Source organism: Onychomys torridus, chromosome 18 (assembly GCF_903995425.1).
Source record: "Onychomys torridus chromosome 18, mOncTor1.1, whole genome shotgun sequence".
In the NCBI taxonomy this organism is placed as follows: domain Eukaryota; kingdom Metazoa; phylum Chordata; class Mammalia; order Rodentia; family Cricetidae; genus Onychomys; species Onychomys torridus.
The window spans coordinates 28,227,724-28,253,966 of record NC_050460.1 but is presented as its reverse complement, the minus strand read 5'-3'; the positions used below and the strand labels follow the sequence as shown (position 1 = coordinate 28,253,966).

The following is a 26,243-nucleotide window of genomic DNA, read 5'->3' as shown; positions in this document are numbered from 1 at the left end:
TCGGGAGACTACAGGGTGGCCAATGTAAGAACAGAAAGGACGGCTGATGTGTGCATGGAGGTGAGCGGGAAGGATAAAGGAGAAAAAAAGCAGGGTGAAAATATGGCTGTTGAGGGTTGCTGACTGTTACAGGTGACTAAATAACCCAGGAATTTCTTAATAATTTAGAGGAAAATAATGAGTTGGTTTGTACTGTGGTCATTTGAGGGCAGGTGGAATACTTAGAGAGTTTACATAAAGACACTGTAAGTCTGAGGCTGTAACTTAGAAACCCTAGGGTACAATTACCTGACAATCAAATTAGACAAATGGTATTCTCATGTAGCTCAAAGAGTAAGCCAAATATATGTATGTCATAATGTAAAAGAAAATTTCGGAGTGACCCGAGTGAATACATATTAAGAGTCACCTTCTATACAGGAATGAGGTAGAAGTACAGTCAGTACCGTGTTGATCCAAAGTGTAAATATCATGAGACTGAGGTAATAATAAGTTGGTCTCATTCTATAGCTGGCCTGGCCTTCTTCTTGTGCTCCTCCTCTGTCTGTTCTCCAATGCATGGGATTATGGGAGTGTACCAACCACACACAACTCATTATTTCCTTTTTAACACAGGAAAACAAACATGTTATGCCAAGCACAAAGAGACAGCTATGGGAGCTGGAGAGGTTTAAGAAGCATAGGGGAACGAACCATCTCACAGCTGGGGAGCCAGTGCTGGATCTACACACACGAGACATGAGGGCAGGGAATGGAGACGGCGTCAAGCATCAGCTTTCTAAAGATCCTGGGTGGTAGCAAGAAAGAAGATAAATTACTCATAGTTTTTTGAGGAAGGAGCCTGAGGATCAGCATCACATAGCAACCTTGATCTTATAAAAGTTGATTGTTTATGTGAGACATTTTAGATAATTCCAGGTTATTTTTAAGACTGTGGCATTGATTAGAGAGAGCCTCGGTATAAGCTCACCACAACCTTTCATTAAAATACTGGAACAGCAGCAGCAACAAAAAGAAATGCTCGGAGCATCAGCACTGTCTTGTAGTCCCATCAGTGGACTTTGTTTTGAAGGGGGTGTGTGTTTACCTAGAGAAGGGAAATATCATTGAAGGGTCTAGAGGAATGGCTCAGTGGTTAAGAACACTTGCTGTTCTTGCAGAAGACCCAGGTTTGGTTCCTTGCACATGCATGGTGGCTCACTACCACCTGTAACTCCAGTTCCAGGGTATCTAAAGCCCTCTTTTGACCTCTGTGGGTTCCTGTGAATACATATATACCCATAAAATAAACATATAAATGAATTAATATTAAACATAGACTTTATCATTAAAATGTGATAGAAGACATGAAAACACAAGGGTGATCTAAGACTTACAGTTACAAATCTGTGTCAGGTAACCTAGAAGCAAGGCCTTTTACTTGGCTGATAGTGGCTGTTAACTCATGGAGCAAGCGGACCATGGGAAGTGTGAAGGCAGATTCCAGTTGTATTTCACGTATGCTTCTGAGTGGGAGAGGCTCCTTCAGTCTCTGAGACTTAGTGCTTCAAGTAACAAAATTCTGTTGTTGTAGAGTGAATGCTAATTTCTTGGAAATGTAAGGTTATAGACTAGCAGTGGAGTGTGAACCAGTATTAGTCTACACTACACAGAGGTGCATGATGGGGGCATCTAATGGTGAGGTAAAAGTCGCTACAGTCTGAGCATCAACTGTCCTTCACCAGGTCACGTGTTCCAGCTTGGTCCTCAGCAGCTGGTACTGGGTTGGGGAGGTTCTGGAAACTGGAAGGGATAAGTCCATTGGAGTACTTTGTCTCAGGATGCATCCTGTCTATCTCTGTCCACAATGAGATACAGTACTCCTTCCAGAATGCTCCTGTTCCAAGCACATGGGGCCAGCCAAGCTCGGGCTGAACACTGAAATTGTGATCCTACACAAGCATTTTTCTTGTCTTTCTCAGGGACACGACGGAAGTAACTGGAAAAGCAAAGTGGCCTAAGATTGGTCTTAAATGATTAAGACATGAAATCATTCTGCTATCATTAAAAAACTAGGCCTTATTTGTCTCATTTAATTCAGTAATATGGTATTTTATATCCTTGATCTTACACTTTTGGTTTCCAGCAATGCTATTAACTTTTCCTGCTTGCTCAAGAACATTATTTTGACCTGCTCTTGAGCTTTATACCTTTAGATGAGATTGAGTATATTCAGGTGGCGTGGCCACAGACAGCTTTACAGATTTGGAAGTTTAGCACATGGAAAATTAAACCATGGCTTTTGTCTGGATAGCTGCACAAAATCTATTTCTACCAGATTGTAAAGCCTGATCCATGGCTGTTTACATAGATGCTCACAAATGAGTGTTTCTCCGGGTGGCTCTATAATTGTTATCTTCTTCCTTTATATAGTGTTTCCATTGACTTATACTGTGATGTGTGAAGATTTTATTTATATTAAATATAATTTCAGAAAACTTGACACCATGTGGCAGATGCATATAGATTTTATTTTTGGTGGGTTATTTACCCCTTCAATTTTGATAGCCACTATTACTAAAAAATTGTATAAGATTGTTAATTTCTAATAATTCTTCTAGAAAGTGAACAACAAAGAAATAATGCCTAATAAGCTTGTTTAATACTAAATTTTAATTGAAGCATGCACTTAATTTAGGTTTGAGTTGATATCTTTAAGTGTACCTTATGTAATATTTATGTAGGTAGCTGTGGAAACATATAAAAAGATGACATATAACTGGGTTTCAAATATTTATTTGTATATATTTATTTAATTTCTTTGAGAACTGTGTTTTTCACTATATTAAAATTTAACAAATTTATATATTTTGTTTCGTTATGTTTGTTTGGAACTGTAATGACTAACTTTAACTAGAACCATTGAGGAATTGTCTACATTGGGTTGGCTTGTGTGCATGTTTGTGGAGGGCTGGCCAGATTAATTGATATCGGGAGACCCAGCCCACTGTGGGCAGCACCGTTCTCCAGGTCCAGACTCCTGAGATGTATAAGATAGGAGGAAGTGATTTGAGCACAGCAAGTGAGCACGCACACTTTCTTTTCTCCCTGCTCTTGACTGTGATGTGACCAGCTGTTTAAAATTCTTGTCACCTTGACTTTAGCACAATACTTGACTATATTGTGTAATTGTGATCTAGAATAAAACCTTTCTGCCTTGCTTTTTCTTAAGATCTTTTATAACAGCAACAGAAAAGAAATAGAACAGGAGTAAACTTATTTTATGGTAATATAAGGAGCATATTTAGACACAGTGAGACACATACATTCAACTTGCAGAAATAGCGTTTTATTAAAAATCATGAGTAATAAATAATTTGATTTTATCCCTCTTGTGCTGGGGATTAAATCCTATATCTTGTTCCTACTACTCAAGTGCTCTACCACTACACTAAATCCTCAGGCAATAATTTGATTATTTTCAAAAGCAGATTGGACTAATTGGGAATTGAGGTAATTTGAGAACTCAACAGATGTACTCTTATGGCAACTGTGTCATAGGTAAACACACCGTTTCTTCATGAGGCCTAGTCAGTTGATTCAAGTGGAGGTGATAATACTGCAGTGGAGTTTTATTCTAACAGGGTTAAGCACCATCACTGGCTCCAATATAGCTTGCTGCTCTGTACAGCACATGCTGACACACAGGTGACAGACGCTGTGTGTGTCTCTTTCTCAGTTTTAGTTCTTCCATGTAAATGAGATGAGGGATTGAGGCACTGAGGAATGAAGTTGTTATTTCAGGGTTACTCAGGTAACCATGTAGTTATGTGTAGTCAACCACAGTCTGAAATTATTATTGTATCTAATGTACTAACCTTAATATAGATGTATACACACACACACACACACACACACACACACACACACACACACACACACATATATATATATATATATAAATGTAACCATGTAGTTATATGAAGGGCTTGATATTATCCATAGATTCAGAGATCCACCAGAGGTCTTGGGACGTGTTCTCTGTGGGTAGGGGGAGACTACTGTACCAGACCTCATGAATGGAGTCATGAGGACAGAGGAATCAACACAATAAGCATAAGTTACCCAGCAGTAAGGACAGAAGTAATATAAAGGAAGACCCTATAAAATGAACAAATTGGGAAAATTAACTATGGAAAACCTAGTATTGAGGTAAGGAACTTAATGCATATAGATCATATAGAAAGAGCCATAAATGCCATGCAGGAAGGGTGAAAACACCCACACCATGGCAGGATACTGTGACATTCAGAATCTCAGCACCAAGAAAATCTTAAGAGCTTTTATAGTATAAGAATAGATCATCCACAAAGGAACACAAGTCAGGTAAATAGCCTTTCAACCTGAGTCCTCAGTTATTTTGCACACTGAGGTGAAGCAAATCATCTGAATAGTATATAATAGAACTTCATAACTCATAAGTTCATATTCTGTTTAAGTATCAGTATAACAAGGGCTGTATTTTCTTTATAACTTTTATAACTGAAGAAAAGCTATTGGGTGGTAGATCATGATACATGGCCTTAAAATTTTATATAAATATTTAGAAATTACTATTATTTTCATTAAAGAAATGCACTTCTTTTTGCTTTTAGGGGGATTTGTGTGTTCTGTTGTCTTTGGAGCACATTTTAGAGTTGTGTTTTCAAATCTGTATTTGTGAAATAGCCTTTAAAAAATTTTTTTTTTTAAGTAGGACATAGCACAGGTGTTTTTGGCAGCCTCCTAGCCTCTGGCAGGGGTTGAACCCTTGTTATTACACATGGTGTTAAGCTCTCTGCCACTGAACTCTATCTTCCACCTCACAAGTGATTATTTCTTTAATTTACTTCTTCATGCTCCTGCCATTTAAGTTCTGCTTGTATGGTGGACAGACATCATATTCATTGATCCTCTGTCTAGTAGAAATACAACACAGGCCATGTTTTCTACTATCCACATGAAAAAAGTAAAGGATAAAGTTATTTTAAATATTTTAACTAGCTTCATATGTAAATATTTCAGTATGCCAGTGTACAAAGCCATTGAGGTATTTATGTGAGGGTTTTGACATTAGGTATATATGTTTTATACCTTAACATGACTGGATGGATGTGATCAAGAACTCGTGGCCACATGTGTTCAGCACAGACTTCATCATTAGTACCTTGCTAAAGCAAATGATGCTTGGACCACTTTTATCAGCTGCTTTCAAACCATCCATTTCATTCAGACTTTTGGGCTTGGATACCAGTGGTACTTGTTGGTTGATGCTGATAATGTAAGGGAGCAGCAAGGCTGCAGAATGCCATTGGCTCATGCTAGCTCTCAGCGTAGAGTTGATGCTAAAGCATAAAAGCCTACAGACTTTTCTGATACTGATTGGAATTTGGGTTTTATTTTCATGAGCCCAGGTAGTTCTGTCCGAATATCTGACAGGCAGTTCAGAGTGAACTGAATGCCTTTCCTTCCCTTCCAGGTTGCTCTTGTTTATGTTAGTGAATGTTGTATACATTCTCGCCTTGTACCTGCCCAAAAGTCAGCTAGGTAAAGCATAGTGAAAAGCCAGTCTGCTGCTGCAAATGCAGTTTCCTTAAGTCTTTTGCTGCCTGTATGCTCTCAGTGTGTGTTTTTAATAACAAATGTCTGCTGACTTTTGCATGATGCTATCATCTGTATGTCTGCCTATCTCTATCTATCTATCTATCTATCTATCTATCTATCTATCTATCTATCTATCTATCTATCTGTCTGTCTGTCTGTCTGTCTGTCTGTCTGCCTGCCTGCCTATCTATCTATCTATCTATCTATCTATCTATCTATCTATCTATCTATCTATCTATCTATCTATCTTTGTTTTTTAAAATAGGTTTGTTTTTTGAGACAGGGTCTTACTGTATAGCCCTGACTTCCTGGAACTGGATATGTAGACAGTTTTGTCCTCTAACTCAAAGACATATCACTGCTTCCCAAATGCAGAGATTAAAGTAATGTGCTACTACACTGAGCTATGAAAAATAGCTCAGTGGCAAATAGATGTTTTTTGGTAAATGACTCTAAAATTTTGTGAAGTATTTGGTATTTCATGTTACAACATTATTGCAGTTTCTTAGTAGGGCAAATTCCACTTTATGCTGCTGTTCTCTTATATTTGATTAAAATACATAAACTGAGGGGCACACGTAGAAGAGTAGGAAAAGCCAAACTTTATAGTCAATATCCTAGTTGGCTTCATCTGTCTAGTGCACGCAGCCCAGAGTCATCTGAAGGAGTTTTCCTAGGTCACTCTGTGAACGTGTCTGTGGGACATTGTCTTGACTGATAATTGTTCCTAGCACACTGTAGTCCTTACTACCCCTAGGCAGGTGGTCTTGAGTTGGATAAGAAGGCTAGTTGAAGCAAGGTGTGGTGGTACATCCCAGCACTCGGGAGACAGAGGCAGGCACATCTCTGTGAGTTTGCGCCAGCCTGGCCTACAAAGCGAGTTCTGGACAGCTAGGGCTGTCAAACAGAGAAACCTTGTCTTGGGGAGTAGGGAGGGAGAAACGAGCAAGCAAGCACGTTGAGAAGGAGTCAGCAAGCATGCAGCTTCCCTCCATGGTTTCAGCTTCCATTCCTGCTTGAACTCATGCCCGCACTTGCTTCAGTGGTGGACTGTGACCTGGAAGTTTGAGGAAACCCTCTCCTCCCCAGCTTGCTTTCGGTCATGGCGTTTATCATAGCCAACAAAAGGCAAACTTGAATAGTTAGGACTGGCTTTTCGTGCAGGGGATCTGGTGTCTCATCTGTTCAAAAATTGTTATCGGAGGAAGCAGAATGTAAAGAATGTGTGGTGCAGATATTTTCCACAGTTGTAATAAGGTGAACTTAGGGGTAGTGAGTGCTTCAAAATATAAATTTTGGAGCTTTCTGCGTATGGTAAGATTTCTTGAAACTAACATTGCCTATGGATTTTCCCCCCCCCCATTTTCTCTCTTTTGAAAATACATAATAAAACATGGAAATGTCAGCTATAAAGGATGGCAATTGCTCTGACTTGTCCTTTGCTTGTCTGGCTATCCATCAAACACCATCAAATCTCTTGTGCCAGAAAGTATGAAATAATGTCTTTGGAAAGTAGTCAGTCAAATGTGTGTCATGGTCTTTTAAAGTCTCAACTAGCTGTTTTGGTATCCAAAGTTTTACAAATATGATGTAACAAATGTTTATTCTCAAGACAGTTTGTTTACCTCATCCTCATCATTCTTGATTTTATACTGTGGGTGGATGGGTTAGTGCTGCTAGAACATGTCACCAAGGCCCACAATTCACGCCTGTGTTGCCATCTGGAATGTCCAAATTCTGCTCCATTCCACTTTTAAGAAGGGAGTCATTGATTTGGGTTATTAGATTAGCAAGTACATTTTCATAATAGCTACATTATTATTATTGTTATTGTTATTATTATTATTATATAATGCTTAAACTAGCGGGTAAGGTTTTTTTTTAAAAACCTTTTCAGACTAACATTCCTCCTCCTATCTACCATGGAATTTATATATTATTAGACATAAAATAGAAAAAGGTCATAACCTGAAAACAAGAGATAAGAAAAAGATACTTAGAAAGTGGAATTTTGTGTGCCTGTTTGATTTACTAAATTGCTTACACTGGCATTGAGCTGATTGTTGTATTAGTGTCAATACAATTAAGTTCAGAAGGTTGGGTGTGTGTTACCGAAGAGTTACATGTCACTGCACACGTTGTGGAGTTTAGAAATGGAAAACAGTGTGCATGTTTCAGGTTGCTACTTCAAAATGTGAATCTTTTTGAATATTATGTCAATACTCAGAAACTAAGATTTTAAGTTTGATAAAAATCTATTCAATATTATAGAATGTGCAAACTGAAATCATTCTTAAACATTTTACTTTAAAAAGATGAAGAAAACAGGGAAGGAAGAGATTATTTCAATCCTTATGTGTTTGTTGAAACATTCAAAATGTGCAGTTTTACTCATATTTTTCAGTAATATCAAAAGACGTTACCTCTAAATGTGTAATAAAACAAGGCCTTCTTGAAAGTCTTATTTAATGGTACATAATAACAGGATTGAAAAGTCTGGATGGCGTTTTATCTTCAACAGAGTACAGTATACTTTTCTATCTTCATTTGTGTGTATATGTTGACCTTGGCATGTATTGAATACACACATGTCACCATGCTGGCTGTATCCTTGAACACACAGAGATCCACCTGGCTCTGCCTCCCAAGTGCTGGGATTAAAGGCGTGTACCACCACCACCTAGCTTCTGCTATAGCTTGCTCTGACCAATTTTCTAGCCACCATTTTTGGTTCTGTATCTAGTGGCTGGCTGTTCTCTGACCCCAGATAAATTTATTAGGGTGCACAATATTTTGGGGAACACAATACCACCACATTTACCCTTTCTTGTCTAAAATTTAAAAAAGGTTATAACTAATACAAGAAAAACTATCCAATAAGTATATACAATATATATATGTAGTCAAAAATTACATTAACAAAGTCTAGTCCATTAACATTTGACAGATTCAGGTGAAAAATTCCATTATATATATCAATGTCCAGTCCAGTAACATTTGATAAACTCAGACAAAAAAATTTTCATTACTTATCCTATTTAAAACAAGTAGTTGCTTTTTAAATGTAGATCCAATAATTGACCATTTTATCTGATCATATCCATATTCTCTCTTTTTTCTCTTTATAATAGCTTCAGTAATCTACCTTTTGTCATTTTTATATTTTTCCCTTTTCTTTTTAGTGTAGATTCAGTGATCTACCCACTTATCCTATTATTTCTTTATTTTTTTTCCTCAGGGTAGATTCAGTGATCTACCTCATATCTGTAGTCTCCTTTTCTTTTTTAAACAAAAGCTCTATTTTTGGGTTAATTGACAAGTTCTGTATCATTTGTCCAACCACTGCATAGTGAGAAAGTGCAGGGCTTGTTTCAAGTCCTTGTTCAAGTAGTCTGTCAGGCTGGATCATCTCAGCCAGTCATCTCAAAATTGTCCTGAGCAGTTTGTAGTCCAAAGTCAATCTTTCCGAGGTGTTAATCAGCTTAATGGCTTTACCATAGTCTGTGTGGAATCATCGTTGTGGGGTCCTGTCATCTTTTTGAAGATTTCAAAGTCACTGTTAGGCATGGTCATGGTTCTCTTTTTGTGCTTCCTCTGTGGTTTGGAGTAATCACAGTCTGATAAATGTCTGTCTCTAGGAACAATGAACGTTCTTTCCTAGAAGAGAAAATCTTCACAGCAATTTCTCCCCACCATTTGTCTTGCCAAACTTTTCCAAACTGACCTTTGTTGATGCTTTCTGGTAACACGATGGTCCTGGTAATTCTTCTCTGAACCATCAGCGGTAAACCCTTTGTCCCAGGTAGCAGCATCATTGCAGTCACCAACACAATGAGAAGGAGCCTGCAACTTGGAGCAGAGGATGCTGCCTCCATGGTCCCACTGCCATCATTTGTAGCTAGTCCCCAGCCGGCCGGCCATAGCTTCTCCTTAGCAGGCCTCCTGGGCCGGTATCAAACTCAGGATCCTCCTGCCTTTGCCTTCTTCAGTAAATCCAACCAGCGAGCACCACCATAACTGGCCAAGTGTAGCTCGGGCTTGAGCTGGGGCTCACAAGGCCACAGGCAAGAGGCTTTTTCATGAATTCATACCACAAACATTGAGCGCCAGATGTAGATCTCTTATCTCTTAGTAGTTGTGATAAATACCTAGACTCAGAGTCATCTCTGCCAACTCTCCATCCATCAGGAACTTCTTTGGTAGGAGCCCATTGAAAGTGAAAATATAATTTTTTTTTTTAAAGTAATAAGATGTGTGAAATCTACAAGAGACTAAGTCACCAAAGCTGTCATGGTGGCATTGTTTCCCCAGCAATGTTCTAGAAGCAGTGCAGAATGTTTATCTGTATAAAGATTGCGGCAGTAGACTGAAGCAAGGTTGTTGTTTTTGTTTGGCTTTGCTGGGGCTTGAACCAGGGCTGGCAACTGTCCTACTGCTGAGACAGATGGTGATTCAGCTACTAAGAAGTTCAGTGACCTTTGGTGGACCAGTTTGAGACACTACCTTCTTGGGGAGTGCCCTATATATGGAAAAACAATGAGAGTTACTTGTGTGGTTCTGTCCTTGTTCCAGAAGAAGAGTCTCTTAGGCCACTAGAAAGTGGACAGTTCAGCCTCTTGGTTGTTGGTAGGAAGAATGGGGCATCCTGGATTTCATGTGCCAGATTCTTCTTTTGTTCTTGAGGAGTCTGGTGGTAAGACTGATTGTGAGCTTGGGCACTGCCTAGCAAGTACCAGCCCTGGGCTTACTCCCCAATCAGAAAGAAAGGAGGAGAGGGAAGAGGCAGAAAGAGAGCATCCGAGTTCAGCAGAAGTTCAGCAGTGGGGAAACTGCTGGGTGTAGCTTAAGAATTTTGAATCTATATTATAAAATTCCTCTCAAAGTTGAAAGAGTTTTATGGGGAAAAGTGCATGACCCATGTGTGCCCTCTCCATCTACCTCTCCTATCCTTTCTCTTCCTACACAAGCACCTGTTTTATAGTTTATAAATGATAGCAACATGCTGTGGTGCTCAGGGTAGCCTGATACCTGTTTTCCTCTCACATTAGGCCCCATCATCCAAACCGAGAGCTGGAATATCTGCTTGCATGGGTCTAGGCTTCCTTCCCTCAGTCTGTGAGTGTCAGCCAGCCCCCTGAATTGGAAACATCTTCTTACCTCTGTAGTGCTTACTATTCTTTGGAAGTTAAACGTGGCGTGTTTAGAACTCAGATGGAATCTCTTTTGCTCAGCAAGGTCATTTGCCAGTTTTTGAGCCTTGGTATTGAAAATCATGTTGGTGACCAGCAGATAGGGAAATTTCCAGGTGCAGCTGCAGACTGATAAGCTGCCTCTGGTGTGCTGATCCATGAGATAACCTGTTCACAAGCACTGTGAAAACCAGTGAATTCTGTGGGCGTTCGAGCACTAGGTGTCCTGATTATCAAGGAGCAGTCTGACCTGCCGAGGGAGAGTCTGAGATAGGAGAACAAACTTGGCTACAGAAGGAAGTGGAAATAGAACACGGAAGTTCACAGTGTAGGCTCTTTAATTGGGATCCATTGCTGTTAGAAGAGAATGTAGTTCAGAAGGACACAGGGTTTGCTCTGTTCAAATCAATGAAGTTAAAAGAGCAGCTGCTTGTAAAAGTTAATTTTCTTTGACATCTGCTTTTGTCCCAGTAATAAAAACAATAGCTCTGTTGAACAGCCTGTCTTTTCTAGCCCTGCATCTTCCTTGTTACTGTGAGAACTGTTTGGAAAATTGTTGCCTTTTTTTTGGTTTCAGAAAATGAACAATGAATCGTTTGTCTTTTAAGATCAATGTAAAGCATAATCCATGCATCTTTAATTTAGTAGAAAACATTCTTATTTGGTACTCTTAGGAAACAACAGGATGTATAGGGTCATTCCAGATCTGTGGATTGAAGAACATGTGCCGATATTTTGATAAGTATTTTCTATTTTCCTTAGTTAAAAATTTAAACTTGATTCTTTATATCATTTGTAAAGATACTCCAATGCCTCTGTCCTGTTTCAGTGGTACAGAATACTGTTCTGCTTATTTGAGTAGACAATGTTAAATGAAACATGGTGCTTGACTTTGCATCATCCACCCCAGATTTCTGTCTGGGTTCTCCTTTGATAGTAGATATTTTCATCTCTCTGGAGTTTTATAAGAAAGCAGAAGTGACTGGTAGAGGGTAAAGGCACCAGAGAACAACACTGAGCAATATTTCCAAGTGAGCTCTGTTTTCCTGTCGCCATTTTTATGTGTTTTAATTTGGCCAGTGTTAGGTGAGCAGTCAGGGAGGAGTGATTTATTATTTTAAAATGAGCTGCCTTGTTCTTCATTTTCAGCTGATTGAACCACCTTTGGTTTTAAAGTGCCTGTTGTCTCTTTAAGACCCACTTAGTAGATTTGACTGTGTGTTTGCGCCTCATTTATTCATGTTCCCTCTTTGCACTCTTATCTTTGGAAAATCGTGAGACGTATGTTCTTTTGACAGTCTCCTTATGAGCCCCTTGACAGTTGTCTTGAGGAAAGATTTTATTTATTTTCATGAGTAGGTGAGTACCTGCATGTATGCAACTGCCCATGTGCATGCTTGGCACCCTTAGAGGCTGGAAGAGGGTGACGCGAGTTACAGACAGTTGTGAGCTTCCATGTGGGTGCTGGGAACCGAACCTGGGTCCTCTCAAGAGCAGCCAGTGCTGGCTGACACAAAGTCCTCTCAAGAGTAGCAGTGAACATCAGTGTTGCAGATGAAATGCTTTACCCAGAGTGTTTTCCTACAAGGTAGAATTCACTTACTCAGATTCAGCCTCCTCCCCTAAAAGAATGCTGGGCGTGCTGGTTTCATGTTCTCTCTACCAGATGTAATTGCTTTTCATTTGTGCTATAAACTTTAAAATCCACTGGAGCAAAAAATTCATTTCTTTTATTATTCAACTAAGGATAGCAGATCTCTAATCTCCCATTCCATATCCAGAGTAGGTACTAGTAATAAATAAGCACTATTTCCTGTATATGGTTGGAGCAGATGGGGTTTAGGACATTCTACTCCAAAACATGCTACCTTGGCATTTGGGGAAACAGAGGGAAGAAGGTGACTTGCTGTCCCCCCACCCCAGCAGGCCATAACACTATCATTACTGAAGCACCCTCCCCACTCTCCTGTAGAAAAGGAATGTGTCTCTGAAGACCCAGGGGCACAGTGAAGAATCTACAAGTCTATGTTACTAAACCTCTCTCTCAGTCATTTCCATTGTAATTCCCCTTCTCCAGTCATATTTCTGAACAGCTACCCATGGAGCCTCTCATTTTATATAAAATTTACGTTAAAAATAAACTCACACTTTTCTCTTGTCATTGGTCATAGTGATCTTAGTCACGAAGGGACTATTCCTAGGTAGTGAGTGACAGTTGTAAACTACAGTTTTACATCCCTGCTCCATCTCTGGTCTGGGGAGATCAGGCAGTCCATAACCTCTAGTGCTGTGAACTTGCTGGTGAGATTTACATCTAAGTCTTTAGCCCCATAACCTTCACTGGACTGTGGGTCCATGCTATATTTGGTTATCTCCAAGATACTTTTAAATACTTATTTTATGTTTATGACTATTTTGCCCTCCCCTCCCTCTCTCTGTGTATGTGTTTATCACATACATGTAATGCCTGTGGAGGCCAGAAGAGGGTGCCCAGACTCCCAGAACTGGTGTTACAGAGGGTTGTGAGCCACCATGTGGGTGCTGGCAACTGAACCTGGATCCCAGGCAAAGAGCATCCAGTATTCTTAAATGCTGAATCATCTCATCAGTGCCTCAGATTTTTTTAAAATTTTAATTAAAAAAATTTAAATGTTCTGAATTCAGCTCTTTTAATTTGTTTGTTTAATTGACTGTTTTGAGACAGGCTATCATGTATGCCAGACTGGCCATAAACTCCTGACCTTCCTGCATCAAGCTCCCAATTGCTGTGACTAAGTGTGGGCCACCAGGCTGGCTCTAAAAGGCAGTCTAGCCACTGTTTTACCTGTCTGCCCACTTTCCTGGTGTCCTCCACGTCCTTAGCCACCGAGTTCTGTGGTGCACGCTGGCTTCATTTTCCCGTGCTCACCTCCTTTCTTCTTCCGCCACAGTGTCTCAGCCACAGTGCGGTTGTCTGTCTTGAGTCCCTGAGGGTGCCACACTCTTAATTGCCCCCCTTGTTGCTGTTTAAGCTTGCCCTGCTCAGTTCCTTTCACTACTGGAAAGACACTGCCCTGCCTTGCCCTAAGTGTTTCAAACACAGATGTATGCAGAACTCACCTCCAGGAGACACCCAAAGTGGATAGACTGTCATTGCTTTGGAGTGTTCTCAGGATTGAGGAAAGGAAGAGAATGTTACTTAGAAAACTTCTCTAGTGATTTGTGCCCTTTCCTTTCCCTTTTCCTAGATAAATATCAAATTGCTTTCTGAGCAAAAGAATTTAAAAACCTTCTATTGCTTAATTCTTTCCGTGCTGACCAACCTCTATTTTGAGCTATATTGAAGAGATTGTATCTAAGTGGAAGGTACACTTACATATTATTCTGTGTGTTCTGTCGCTGTGAGTTTTCTGTTTTCGGCGGGGAGGTGAGGTGTCAGGGGAGGTGAGGTGTCAGGGTCTTCTCACTCTGTAGGTCAAGGTGGGCAGAACTCCCAGTCCTCCTGCCTCCCCCTCCACAGTGCTGAGATTAGCAGTGTGTGCTGCCATGCCCCACATGTGTTTAAAAGACGCGTGTGCCAAGCATGCTTTCTATCCAAGCTTTCCAATCCTTGAGTAAATTAATCTTCTAATTACTATTTACATTTCAGTTTCCATCCAGTGTCCTTTGGGGATAGGGTTGTTCTGAGACAAACATTTTGGATTTCCTTCAAAAAGTTATTGTGTAGCAGAAAGCACTACAATCACGTCCTCAGAGATGTTGAAATACACACTTTAAATCTGACACCACTGGTCTCCAGGCAAAGCCCATTTCTGTACTTAAATCTACCTCACCCTATTTCAGAGGTGCTGCTTGCACTGACTCTTACCTTCTGACATGCTTTGAAGTTGTCTCAGTCTTTTCACATTTTCTTATCCATTTTATTTTTTAAACTTACACGTAAATGAGTGTGTCAGTGGGCAGGGCGTACACACTTGAGTTCAGGTGCCTAAGTGGGTGGGAAGAGGGCTTTGGATTCCCTGGAGTTGGAGTCATAGGTGGCTGTAAGCCACCTGATTTAGGTTCTGGAAAATAAACTCAGGCCCTCTGGAAGAACAGCAACTACTCTAACCTTTGAGCCATACCCAGATTTTTTAAAAAAAACTGTTTTTATTCATTGAGAAAGACTTTACACTTTTAATAATGTTAAAAAAATATGTCTTCACTTGATAGTTCTCTTTTATCTGTAGCAATTATCTAGTGACCAAAATCCCCCTCAGTCCAAACCAGGAAGTAAACGGAGAGAACTATGGTAGTTTCTCCATAGTGTGTAATGTATTTTACATTTCTGTGCACTTAGATAACACATACTGAGGTTTTATGAGTTTACACTACACCCATAATTTGAGTTTTGAACCTGAAAGCCACAGTTCCTTTGTCTTAGCTAGGGTTTCTATTGCTGTGATTAAAACACTGTGACCAAACCAAAAAGGAAGTTGGGAAGGAAGGCTTTATTTAGCTTACATGTCCATATTGCTCTTCATCAACACAGGGAGTCAGGACAGGAACTCACACAGGGCAGGAACCTGGAGGCAGGAGCTGATGCAGGGGCCGTGGAAGGGTGCTGCTTACTGGATTGCTTCCCATGACTTGCTCAGCCTGCTTTCTTATAAAACCCGGACCACCAGCCCAGGGATGACATCACCCATAATAGGCGGTGCCCTTCCCTATCAATCATTAATTAAGAAAATGCCAGATCTTACAGCCAGATCTTACGGAGGCCTTTTCACAAGTTTCCCTCCTTTCAGAAAGCTCTAGTTTGTGTGTCAAGTTAACACAAGACCAGCCAGTGCCTTCATCTGTGGAACACTTGCTATATTTAAAGAAGGACTTTAGATGTCCTGTTAAGCTAGAAATGGAAGGGAAAATGTATATGGCCCTCTGAATAGTAAGTTATATTTGCTAGTGGAGTTAGAGTACAAGGCCATCAGGATCATTGCCTGGGGCAGACTTTCTGAACCACTCGCCTGGAAGTGTCTAAGAGGGAAGAGCCCCCTGTCTCCACTGCATGACCACTGCACCCGTCCTCAGCACTGGTGGAAAGTGATGGCAGGAGATTAAATGCCTGTATGGTGGAGCTCCTGCTTTTTGTAGGGAATGAAAGACAGAGTGCATGCTGTGGGAAATAGAATACCAGTTGACAGTGCTGCTTTCCAGGGCTGAGTAGGGCAGGCCTCTGTGTGGAGGTGGTGGTGGAGCGAAATCCCAGCTATGGAGAAGGAAAGCTTTGGTCATCTTGAACTCTGAACTGCAGAGGTGAAGGGAAGCTTGCAGACGGTGGCCCCGTTTTGAGACGTGAGGGAATAAGGCGACATATAAGCATCTCAGGATCAGGCACCACTCCCACAGGCCATGTGAGGATGAGTCAAGATTGATGGTGTGCCAGAGAAGAGTGTTTTGTGTTGTGTGTCCAGATCTTGGGTGTTAACATGGGCTCTATGAGAGATCTGCACAATGATACCAATCTTTAAAGATTCATTTTTATTATTTTTAAGATTGTGTGTCTGTTGGTGGGTATATGTATGTGAGCGCAGGTGCCCACAGAGGCTACAGATACGTGAGCTCCTGGACTGGAGTTACAGGTGGTTGTCCTGTTGTGGGTGCTGGGAACCAGACTCATATCCTTTGAGGAGCAAGCAGTACGTGCAACTGCTGAGCCCTCTCTCCAGCCCAGTATCAATCTTTTAAAACAAAATTTATCTAAGCATCACTGAGTCCAGTTGTCATGGCGCATTCCTGTAATATTAGCATTCTGGAGATAAAGCCAGGAGGGTTGCCTCAAGTTTGAGACCAATCTGATCTATAGAGCAAGTTTTAAGCCACCCAGGGCTACATATGGAGACCTTGTCACAAAAAAGCCAAAGGGGAGGAAAATCAGTCCCTTGGCATGCTTGCCAAGCTACAAAAAGCTTCACCATTCCACACTCCTCCTTACTACTTCTGGTGCGTCTCTCTATCTCTTCCAGATGCCCTCTGATGGTCTCTGATTACGTTCTGTCAACTAATCACCCTCTCAGCCTCCTGACCCAAGATTAATTTTATTTAATTAACTCAAATGCTAACTTGGGGTTCACAGTGTGATCAGATATCCCCCAACAATGTGTCCCTTGAAATAGGCATACTTCTGGGATTCATACAGAACATTTTTTTGTGTGTGTTTCTATTAAAAAAAAAAAAAAACAACCACCAAACTTGTAAATGAAATTTATTAGCTTGCTATTCATTTTAACTTGTAGAGAAAATGCTTAAACTGTCTAATAAACATCTTGGTCTGATAGAATATTGCCTTCTGGGAAGGCTGATCATTGTCATTTAGTTTTGATTTGGATTTGATTTTCTTGAAAGCAGGGATTTGAAAACCTTTACCTATCAAGATCAGATAGAGATATGCTTTTATTTTTCATCAGCTAATAGAGTGAGTTGCATGATCTTGTCACCATTCTGTAGCTAGTTCTGTTACACATCTGTTAGTTATTATTGCTAGGGCTGTGGCAGCCACATGGTGGGATGGAGAAAAGAAGCCAATATAGTACTTCAAACTTTTGAAGTTTGAAGAGCATCTGTGAAGCTGGCAGTCCCTTAATGACAGCTGCAGTAGTCATTGAAGTCAGTGTATGGGTCTACTGCCAGTTTGGGGATAGAGGGTCATTACCACCCCTCCTTAACCCAAAACCATGCACTGTTTTTGAAAGTGCTAAATGTTTTACAAGTTGCAAAGGACAGCCTTTGGAAAACATTTTGACCCCATCTCCAGTTTAGAAATCATTCTTGGTAGATATTTGTCCAAGTTTGCTTTGTTACTGCATGGCCAAAAGCAACCCGGGGAGGGAAAGGTTTACTCCATTTTACAGCTTACAGTCAGTCAGAGCAGGAATCCAAAACAGGAATCCAGAGGCAGAAACTGGAACAGAGGCAGTGGGAGTATCTGCTTACTGGCTTGCTCCCTCTGGCTCACGTTAAGTTGTTCTACCTTTCTTAAACTACCAGCACCACAGTAGCAATCAAGAACAGTGCCCTCAGGCAGCCCATAGGTCTGTTGGATGGAGATGGTTCTTCAGCTGAGGTTCCTTCTTCCCAGATAGCTCAAGTTGACAGCCTAGCTTCGCCATGACAGTCAATTAAGTTCCTGGTAGAGAAGCTCAAAATCGAATTGCTTTGCTTTAGACACCTAGCTGTGACAACTTTCTACCTGGGACTCTTTGGTGTATCTTGTGTAGCAGGTTGGAACTAGAGTTGGTCTCTCACTTTTGGTTGAGTGTTTCACTACTGTGGCCCCAAGATGAAAATTTTGAGTGTAAAATCACTGCAATAACTTTAACCTGAAAGCATGAGAGAATTCTTGGCAGATTTTAGTTAGAGAAGAAATTAACTCTTAATTTGAAAACCTCAGTCTTTTAGTGTGGGATAAATTAGGAGGAAAGCAAATTGGGAGGCAGATACAGTAGTGAATGGAATGCATTAATAGTTCAGGGAAAAGCAAGTGGAGGATGGAATTGAGATGAAGGACTATTTAAGGAATTCCCCCATTGGAGTGAACAGCTGTCTAGGAAATGTGGTGTGGTGGAGAGGTGTCTGTCTGTTTTCATTTAGAAAAGATGGTTTAATTAGGAAGCATGCTATGGAAATTGACAAGTGCTTGGAAAAGTCCAGCCTGTCTTCTCTGTTCTTAGAAAATTGGCTTTTAAAATATCATTTTTAGAGAATAGCTTAGGATCTGAGACATGACGTCTCTTTAACAATGAAAGTGGTATTTTGCAGAGGGATTTGACATTAAAGATTCCATGATAGGATGTGCTAAAGGTTTGCTTATAAAGTTTGATAACTGGTGATGACATACTAGGCAACATTTTTTCATGACTACTAAAAATCTTTTTGTGTTAAAACTGTAGTATTTTTGTGTCACAGTATTGTATTTTAAATTGATGACTGTTGATTGTTGACTTGTGAAACTCAGAATGCTTGCTATTCATTATTAGACATTGTTAAATTAAATGGTGTCGTACAGTGTTTTGGTCTTTTCTTTTTTGGACTTATTCTGCCACTGAGTTATACAGCCCAACTCTGAAACTTACATTAGAATATTTTAATATTTTTAACTATAGCTCTGTTATTCATACAGTATAAAAAGTTGGTTTGATAAATTGTTTTCTGTTTTCAGGAACTCTTATATGAAAACAATGGAGTGAGGATACTCTACATAGTACTGAAGGATGTCTTTAGTCCTTTACTTTCCCGAAGATTCCTTTCTGTGAATTGTCAGATGAATTCTTTTCAGTAGAGTTTGCCTTTCAGTTTTGGTCTCCTAGATTAATTTGAGGTCACACTTTAGTATTAAATACTTTTAGTTGGTTTTGAGTCTTAGAAGATGTACTTGGTTGTTAAAATTTAAGGAAATTATGGGGGAGTTTGTGTGTATTCCAGTTTCATGATTGCCTAGCCATAGTGGAAGTCCCTCTCCTTAATGACATCATTATCTTAGAATCATACTGTAAAATTAAGTTTTATACATTTTAATGTTTAGAACTTTTTCCAGTTTATTTACAGAGATAATGTGCTTGTGAGTAGAGGCTTCTGTACAGACTCAGACAGGGCTCTTGGCTTTCTCTTAATGCAAAGCTCAGTAATGTATTCTGTGTCCTCAAGAAGGTGTAGTTAGCTTTGTTTTCTAAGACAGGCTCTCTCTGGGTAGTAAAGGCTGGCCTTGAGCCCTCCATCACTTGCCTCCACCTCCTGAGTGCTGGAGACACAGGAGTTATTTAATCCCGATGAATGACTAATCCCTTGATTTAAGGATAGAAGTGCCCTTTGTGTTTATGACTGCCTGCTGGTTTTCACCCAGCTCTCCTTTGCTTACAGTGCCTTCCTTGCCACCTGTCTGACCCTTTCCTCTGTTTCAGCTAACAGCCAGGTCCTTGCCTGCTGTGCAGTCGGATGAACGGCTCCAGCCTCTGCTCAACCACCTCAGGTAATAGACTTTTCAGTGCTAAACCAATTACAGTTTCTCATTTGCTTGAATTCTGTTCATCAACTTGAATACTTGCTATCCTCGTTCTAGAATGCTGAGCAAGTTCGTTTCATTCAGCAAAAATGTTTAAACTATTTGTTACATTTAAATCAAGCTGAGTACAGGTGACCAACTTAATGGAAAAATATAAAATTAATGTGCTTTTTACTTAAGCACAAAGCTAAGGTATACTTTAATTTGGAATTGATGAAGGGATGAGGTTTGTTTCTAAATATAAAAATAACATAACTTCAGTATTTATAAAACAAACTATAGGCAAAGGAAAAATCTGTCATTACTATTCACAAATAACATTTCTTCCTTTTATGCTCTTTAAAACTGCAGTATTGAAACAATGGCTTTATTGAATTTACTTTTTACCATTTACCACAGACATGAGGCTTGTCACTTTATTGAACTCATTCTAAAAACATCATTCTTAGTGATTGCATTAAAATTTTCTTTTACAGTTGTATTATAGTATAATTATCACAATATTGAACATAGTTAGGCCATCTCTCGTTCTTTTTGCCTGCAGTAATGTCATTGAAATGATCCATACGAGATAGTTAAGGACACTATGCTGGTTAAGCCAATTAAAAGTATATGAGTCCTATTAATGGCCAAACTAAGAGTGGAGTTATGCCTCCAAGATGTCTCTTGGTACCCAAGCTCAGGGGTACAGTGTTTTTAAAGACAAAACCCACAATGCATCGGTGCTCAAGGTGGGGTCATAGCAATGAGGGCTTTGGAGTTGCCTAGTAGCATTTATTTTCTTGCAAAGCTCAGCCATATTATCCACACACTTCATGACAATTATTTTTGATCTATGTGTCATCTTAGCTATTTTGGTTTTATATTTAAGCTTTCACAAACATCATTTATTTTGGTTAATATGGCTGAACCATGGTCAGGGTCACAGACATTCCCAAAAGCATTGCCAAGGTGATTGTGGCTGTTGAGGGTTGGAGGGCTGAGAAGTGTCCAGACAGACACGAAATAGAGTCAGGACAAGATGGCATCAGCTTAGTCATTTCACCTTATGTAAACTTTTGCCTTTATCTGTATTTTAGGTTATTTCATTAGAATACTCTTTCAGAAGCAGAATTACTTTGTCAAAATGTATGGACTAATTTAAAGATTTCAGAATATATGTATTTCTTTTCAAAATGTTATTCTACTTACATTTGTATACCCAGGCTGCTTTAGCCTTGAATGAGGCAGATTAGCCAGGAAGCTGTTGCATGATAATTCAGTCAGTCATAAAGATGCTGCTGTGGCCACATGCACCTCAGTTCTCGTGAGGAATGGCTTTTAGACATTTTTTAAATCCATTTCTGTTTTAGGGTGAGATTAACAGTCTGTATTCTTTACTCAATTATTGATAGCATCTCATGACTTTATTTGATCTCAGGTACTTAAAGTATAAAAGATTGTAACTCAGTTATATTTGATTCAAGCAGTTTTCTCTACATTTTTATTTAGCCTACTTACCTTTACAATACTTGAATAGTCAACAAGAATATTGTTTCTCTTTAGGGTTTCTAGTTTTTGAGTTTTTAAATATTTATTTATTGTAGTTTTAATTCTATGTAATTTTATGAGTATTTTACATTTCTATGTGTTTTGCACCATGTTCCCAAAGCGTGTGAGAGGGTATCAGATCCCCTGGAACTGGAGTTACTCAAGTTTGTGAGTCTCTGCATCAGTGTGGGAATTGAACCCTGGTCCTGTGCAAAAGTATCCAATGTTCTTACCCACTGAGCCATCTCTCTCTCAAGCTTTCCCCTTTGTCACTGATAAAGTTTACATTCTGTTTTTTTGTTTGTTTGTTTGTTTGTTTTTGTTTTTATTCTTTGCTGCCCCCTTCCCTTTCCTTTTCTCCCTCTGGGTCACTAATTTTCATTTTTTCATGTAATTGATTCTAGGGGGTAGAGGTGTGGGATGTGACTAAGACTAGTGTTTCTGGTGCCGGGAAACATGCATCTTGTACATACTTGTTTCATTCCTAGAGCTGTGTTCCTGGTCAGGAAACCTAGACCTTGTTTGAGGATGCTGTTCAGTCTTTGGATTTTGTCTTCAGAGCATCTCTTACTTCACTAGCTTGGGCAGTGTTGCTCATGCTTTCTTCTCTCTGGTACAGTTCACATCACTGCCAGAAGGGATTATGCTCTTGGCCTAGCTCTTCTATGTCTGTGTGCCCCTCCCCTCAACCCCGTTTCCTCTGCTTGAAGCCTGAGCTTGGTGCTGCTCTGGATGCCCTGCTGGTAAGAACTGTAACCTGGTGAATGACTGATTGTTCTTTAGTTCAGGTGTCATGTTCTCTGGTCATGTAGTTCCCTTAGCCTGGCCCAGATGCCTTCCGGTAGGTAGTTTCTTTATCCCAGGCTACCTCCATTAGAGAATTGGATGCTGTTATTGTCTTCCTGCCGCCCAGTAGCCAGGATGATACCCCACACTCAGGAGGTAGGTACTATGTGTTTGCAGAGTGAAGTGAAAGTTATGCTATTTATCCTTTCTTTTTTCTCCTGAATGAAATTTTTATATTTGAGAAACAAATTTCCCCCAAATATTTTGCTGGTTCAAAATATAAGTCAAAGAGGTTGACTCTTAGCTCTAGTGAATACTTGATTCTGTGCAGTCATGATAGATTCTCCTTCTTCTATCTCAGGATGGTGATTGTCACCTAGAATTTAGATTAACTACTGAATCTCTTTGAGTCCTTGAAACTTGCACAGACTGTACATTCATTTAGGGCTTTTATTCTCTGTGGAGTTCATTCATGACTGGTTGCTAGGCAACCAGGAATGGATGTTGCTTTTTTATTGTTATTAAACCAAATGGCTTCTCATTTTATTACTGTGTCAGAGACATCTGTAGGTAGGGTGGCAGCTGGTGTGCATAGCTTGGCACTTCCTGTTCTACAAAGTAATCCTACGAAATGTGTGCCTTTCAAGCATATTGGATTGTCTTTTGGCTGTCAAGTATGTGATGATTTTCTTTTATCTTCCTTTTTTAAGGTCAGTGGCAAAGAATTGAGCTGAGGGTGTAGCTCAGTTGGTAGAGTGCTTTAATAGTGAGCATGAAACCCTGGGGTTGATCTCTCCATTGTGACATCAATAGGGTGTGCCATATGCCCTTGGGAGACAGAGTCAGGATGATCAGAAGAACCTCAAAATCATTCTCTACTATATAGTGAGCTGAAGGCAGGTCTAGGGTGCGTTAGACTCAGTTTCAAAAACAAAAAAAATGATGAGAAAGATGATCACTTGCTTTGAGACATTCTAATGGCAATCTTGTTAGGAAAAAAATAAATTATCATTGATTTACGTGAACTTTATAATTTAAGTGTGACCTAGAGAAGATAGACTTTAGAAGGTGTTATTGAAATCATTATTTGTTCTAACTTTGGTGACTCTAATGATCAAAGATGAAAGATGAATAGCATTTGAAGAGCATTTTAATTAAATTTGTCAATAAATCTCATTTGGGAGATTATCTAGTTACCTGTAAAAGTAAAAGGAACAGTATAGAGGAATTGCTAAATTCTTTTGAAGCATTTAGTCACTCAGAATTTGCCAACCTGATATTCTAGGCCATTTCTTAACTCTATGTATATATATTTTATTGAGACTGAAGATGTAATATATCTATATTTTTTCACTGAGTTTAGTTCTCTTATTAAAACAAATACAGAAAAGCACGTGCCTCAGCATCTTGTAGAAGTATGTTTATTTTTACTCGTTAGTAGCATTTATTGGTTACTGATTGCCTGCTATGTGAGTCAGTAAAAGTGAGGCACAGTTTGTTATCCAGGAATTCCCAGGTTTGATTTCATCCCAGACTGGCACATTAACGGGTTACAAAACTGGCTAAGCTTTTGATTATAACTGGATACCAAGGCACACAGCTTTATTAATTAACTGTTTCCCCATGGGGTAATTTCCTTAAATGATGGTACCAAGGCTCACTTGCTTTTTAATGTTTGTACTTTCTAGCTCAGTAGTGTCTTAAGTTGTCTGCTCAGATTGGAGGATCCTTAATCCTACTTGTAGACTATTGTCTTTAACAATAGAGTAGAGGAGGAGACTGTGCCTCTGTCAAATGAATAATTTCAGACAATTTAGTCTTGAAATAATTGTAAGACATATGTAGAGGATATGTTTAGTGACTAGCTAGATACAGACCTACAATGTGAGGGTGATTTTAAGGAGAGAAATATTTGCTGGTCACTCTCTGCAGGTGGTTGTTACAGTCAGGGACACGGTTGAGCTAACTGAAGTGGAGAGAGCAAAGGAGGAGAGGAAATAACTTGAGCGGAGTCCACAGCATATTGGTGTTTGACCTCTGTGGGGCAGCGTGGGAATGGGAGATGAGTTAGAAGAGAAACTAGTAAAGATACCAGGGAGAGATCTCCTGAGTGCCTGGAGCACCCTGAGAGGATATTGTTTCAAAGGCACTAAAGCAGTGGTTTTCAGTCTGGGGTCATAACCCCTCTGGGGTTGCATATGAATATCCTGCATAGCAGACATTTACATTACGATTCATAACAGCAGCAAATTATAGTTATGAATAGCAACAAAATAACTTGGTATTTGGGGGTCACCATGACATGAGGAACTGTATTAAAGGGTCATAGGTGTTAGGAAGGTTGAGAAGGGGGGGCGGGGGGGCGGCAAAGGAAAGCTTAGAGCACGGTCACACACCACAGGGAAGTTAGTCTGGAAGTAAACGGTGCCAATGAAGTAACCCAGAAACTAGCCACAATGTTCTACAGCTGGGAATCGGAGTTCTGCCAAGGAATAAGGAAGAACCAAGGCTGTGGAAACAGGGCGTCCACACTTCTCTTGCTAGGGCTTCATTCTAAGGGCAGGGAAAGAAGGGGGGCTGCACTCATGGGCTTCTTGGTTGGAGATAGTATTAGGGTTTTTTTTTTTTTGTTGTTGTTGTTGTTATTGTTATGATTGCAGAGGTAGACACATTTACAGGGTAAGGGAAAAGGATTATGGGAGTTAGAGGGAACTAATCAAAGGAGGAAGCCTGAGAGGGTACAGAGTGAACAGGACCAAGGACTCAGATTGGTTGGCATTTGCAAAGTGCTAATCAACGTAGTATGCCAGTTCCTGTTCAGAAGAGCCTTCTGGGAATAGCAGGTGGACACTTTTGTTTCTGTCTTTAAAAGTTGACAGAACTTTAGAGAAAGTGGTCTTTATGAAAGCTTAGTTTCTTTAAAACTACATCAGTCTTCTCAGAGGAGAGAGACACAGTGATGGTCCCTGTATTACCAAGGGTTTGGGAGATTGAGGCAAGGTTATGACTTGAACCATGTGATCAACAGATCAAGGCCCTGTTTTGAAAACAGTGAAGAAGGGTGATGAATGAATATTTCATAAGATACTACTTTTTTATTTCTTCAAAATTCCTATTAGGAAACCTCTTCAGTTAGGAAAATTAAACTGGCGTTGACTTGCTGAGAAACCAATCAAAATAACCAGAGAATCAACAACAAAACCCCCCACAAAATTCTACAATGGGGGAAGATTTGTATGAATAATTTGTTTTTCTTAAGCCATGCATCATTAGCTCCACCACTAAGGAGCTGCGTCTCCTTGTGAGCTCACTGTCACCCTGTACCTCTGCCATTGGTTTTCCAGGCATGGTTGCTTAGCACACATTTATTTTTGAGCTGTACAAAGATCTCTGGTTATGCTCCCATGAATCTACATACTCATCGTAAATGAGAATCTTTTATTGCTCTAACCCTGCTACCCCATGGGATCATATTTATAAAGTGGTATGAGTTTTTAAAATCACGTTTATTTGCTTATTCATGTATGTGGGTAAAACAACACGCAAGAGCTAGTTCTCTCCTACTTGTGGTCCTGAGGATCACACTCAGGTTAAGATGGTGGCAAGCACCTTTACCCATTGGCCCATCCCACCAGCCCTTCAGGCGAGCATGGGTGTATAATAATAATCACGATTTCCACTTAATATATCACTTAGAATTTAAAGTGTGAAAGCATGAGATTAGAGACAAAAACTTTATACTGGTTTTACATATAAGAATTTTCATGAGAGATTTTATCCCTTTAAATATACTGTAGTGCCTCTCCATAATGTGTGTATTTCTCCTGTGTCCTTCCACTTTAGCATAGGGAATTTGTGTGTGTGGAGGTGGGGTTGGGGGGGATCAGGTTGTTCCCGATCATACTGACTCTCTATGGTATATGTATTTCCCCTGCATCCTTCCACTTTAAGATAAAAGAGGAGGGCAGGATGTTACTAATCAATCTAATAGTTATTCTTATTCAATGTCTTGTCTTTAATTGAAGAATAAATAATTGTAAAACTGTGTAGCTCAAATTGCTAAATGGTCTTAATAATAAAAACACAGATCCAGATATTGG

The 26,243-nt window shown here is 39.8% G+C and overlaps 1 protein-coding gene across 1 annotated transcript in view; it reads left to right on the top strand.

The window, feature by feature from the left end:
* Positions 1-26,243, top strand: part of Prim2 (DNA primase subunit 2) — a 224,475-nt gene that overhangs the window by 116,811 nt on the left and 81,421 nt on the right. The window contains exon 8 of the mRNA XM_036167828.1: positions 19,727-19,794. Within this exon, the coding sequence (XP_036023721.1) occupies positions 19,727-19,794 (68 nt within the window). The remainder of the gene's footprint in view (positions 1-19,726; positions 19,795-26,243) is intronic.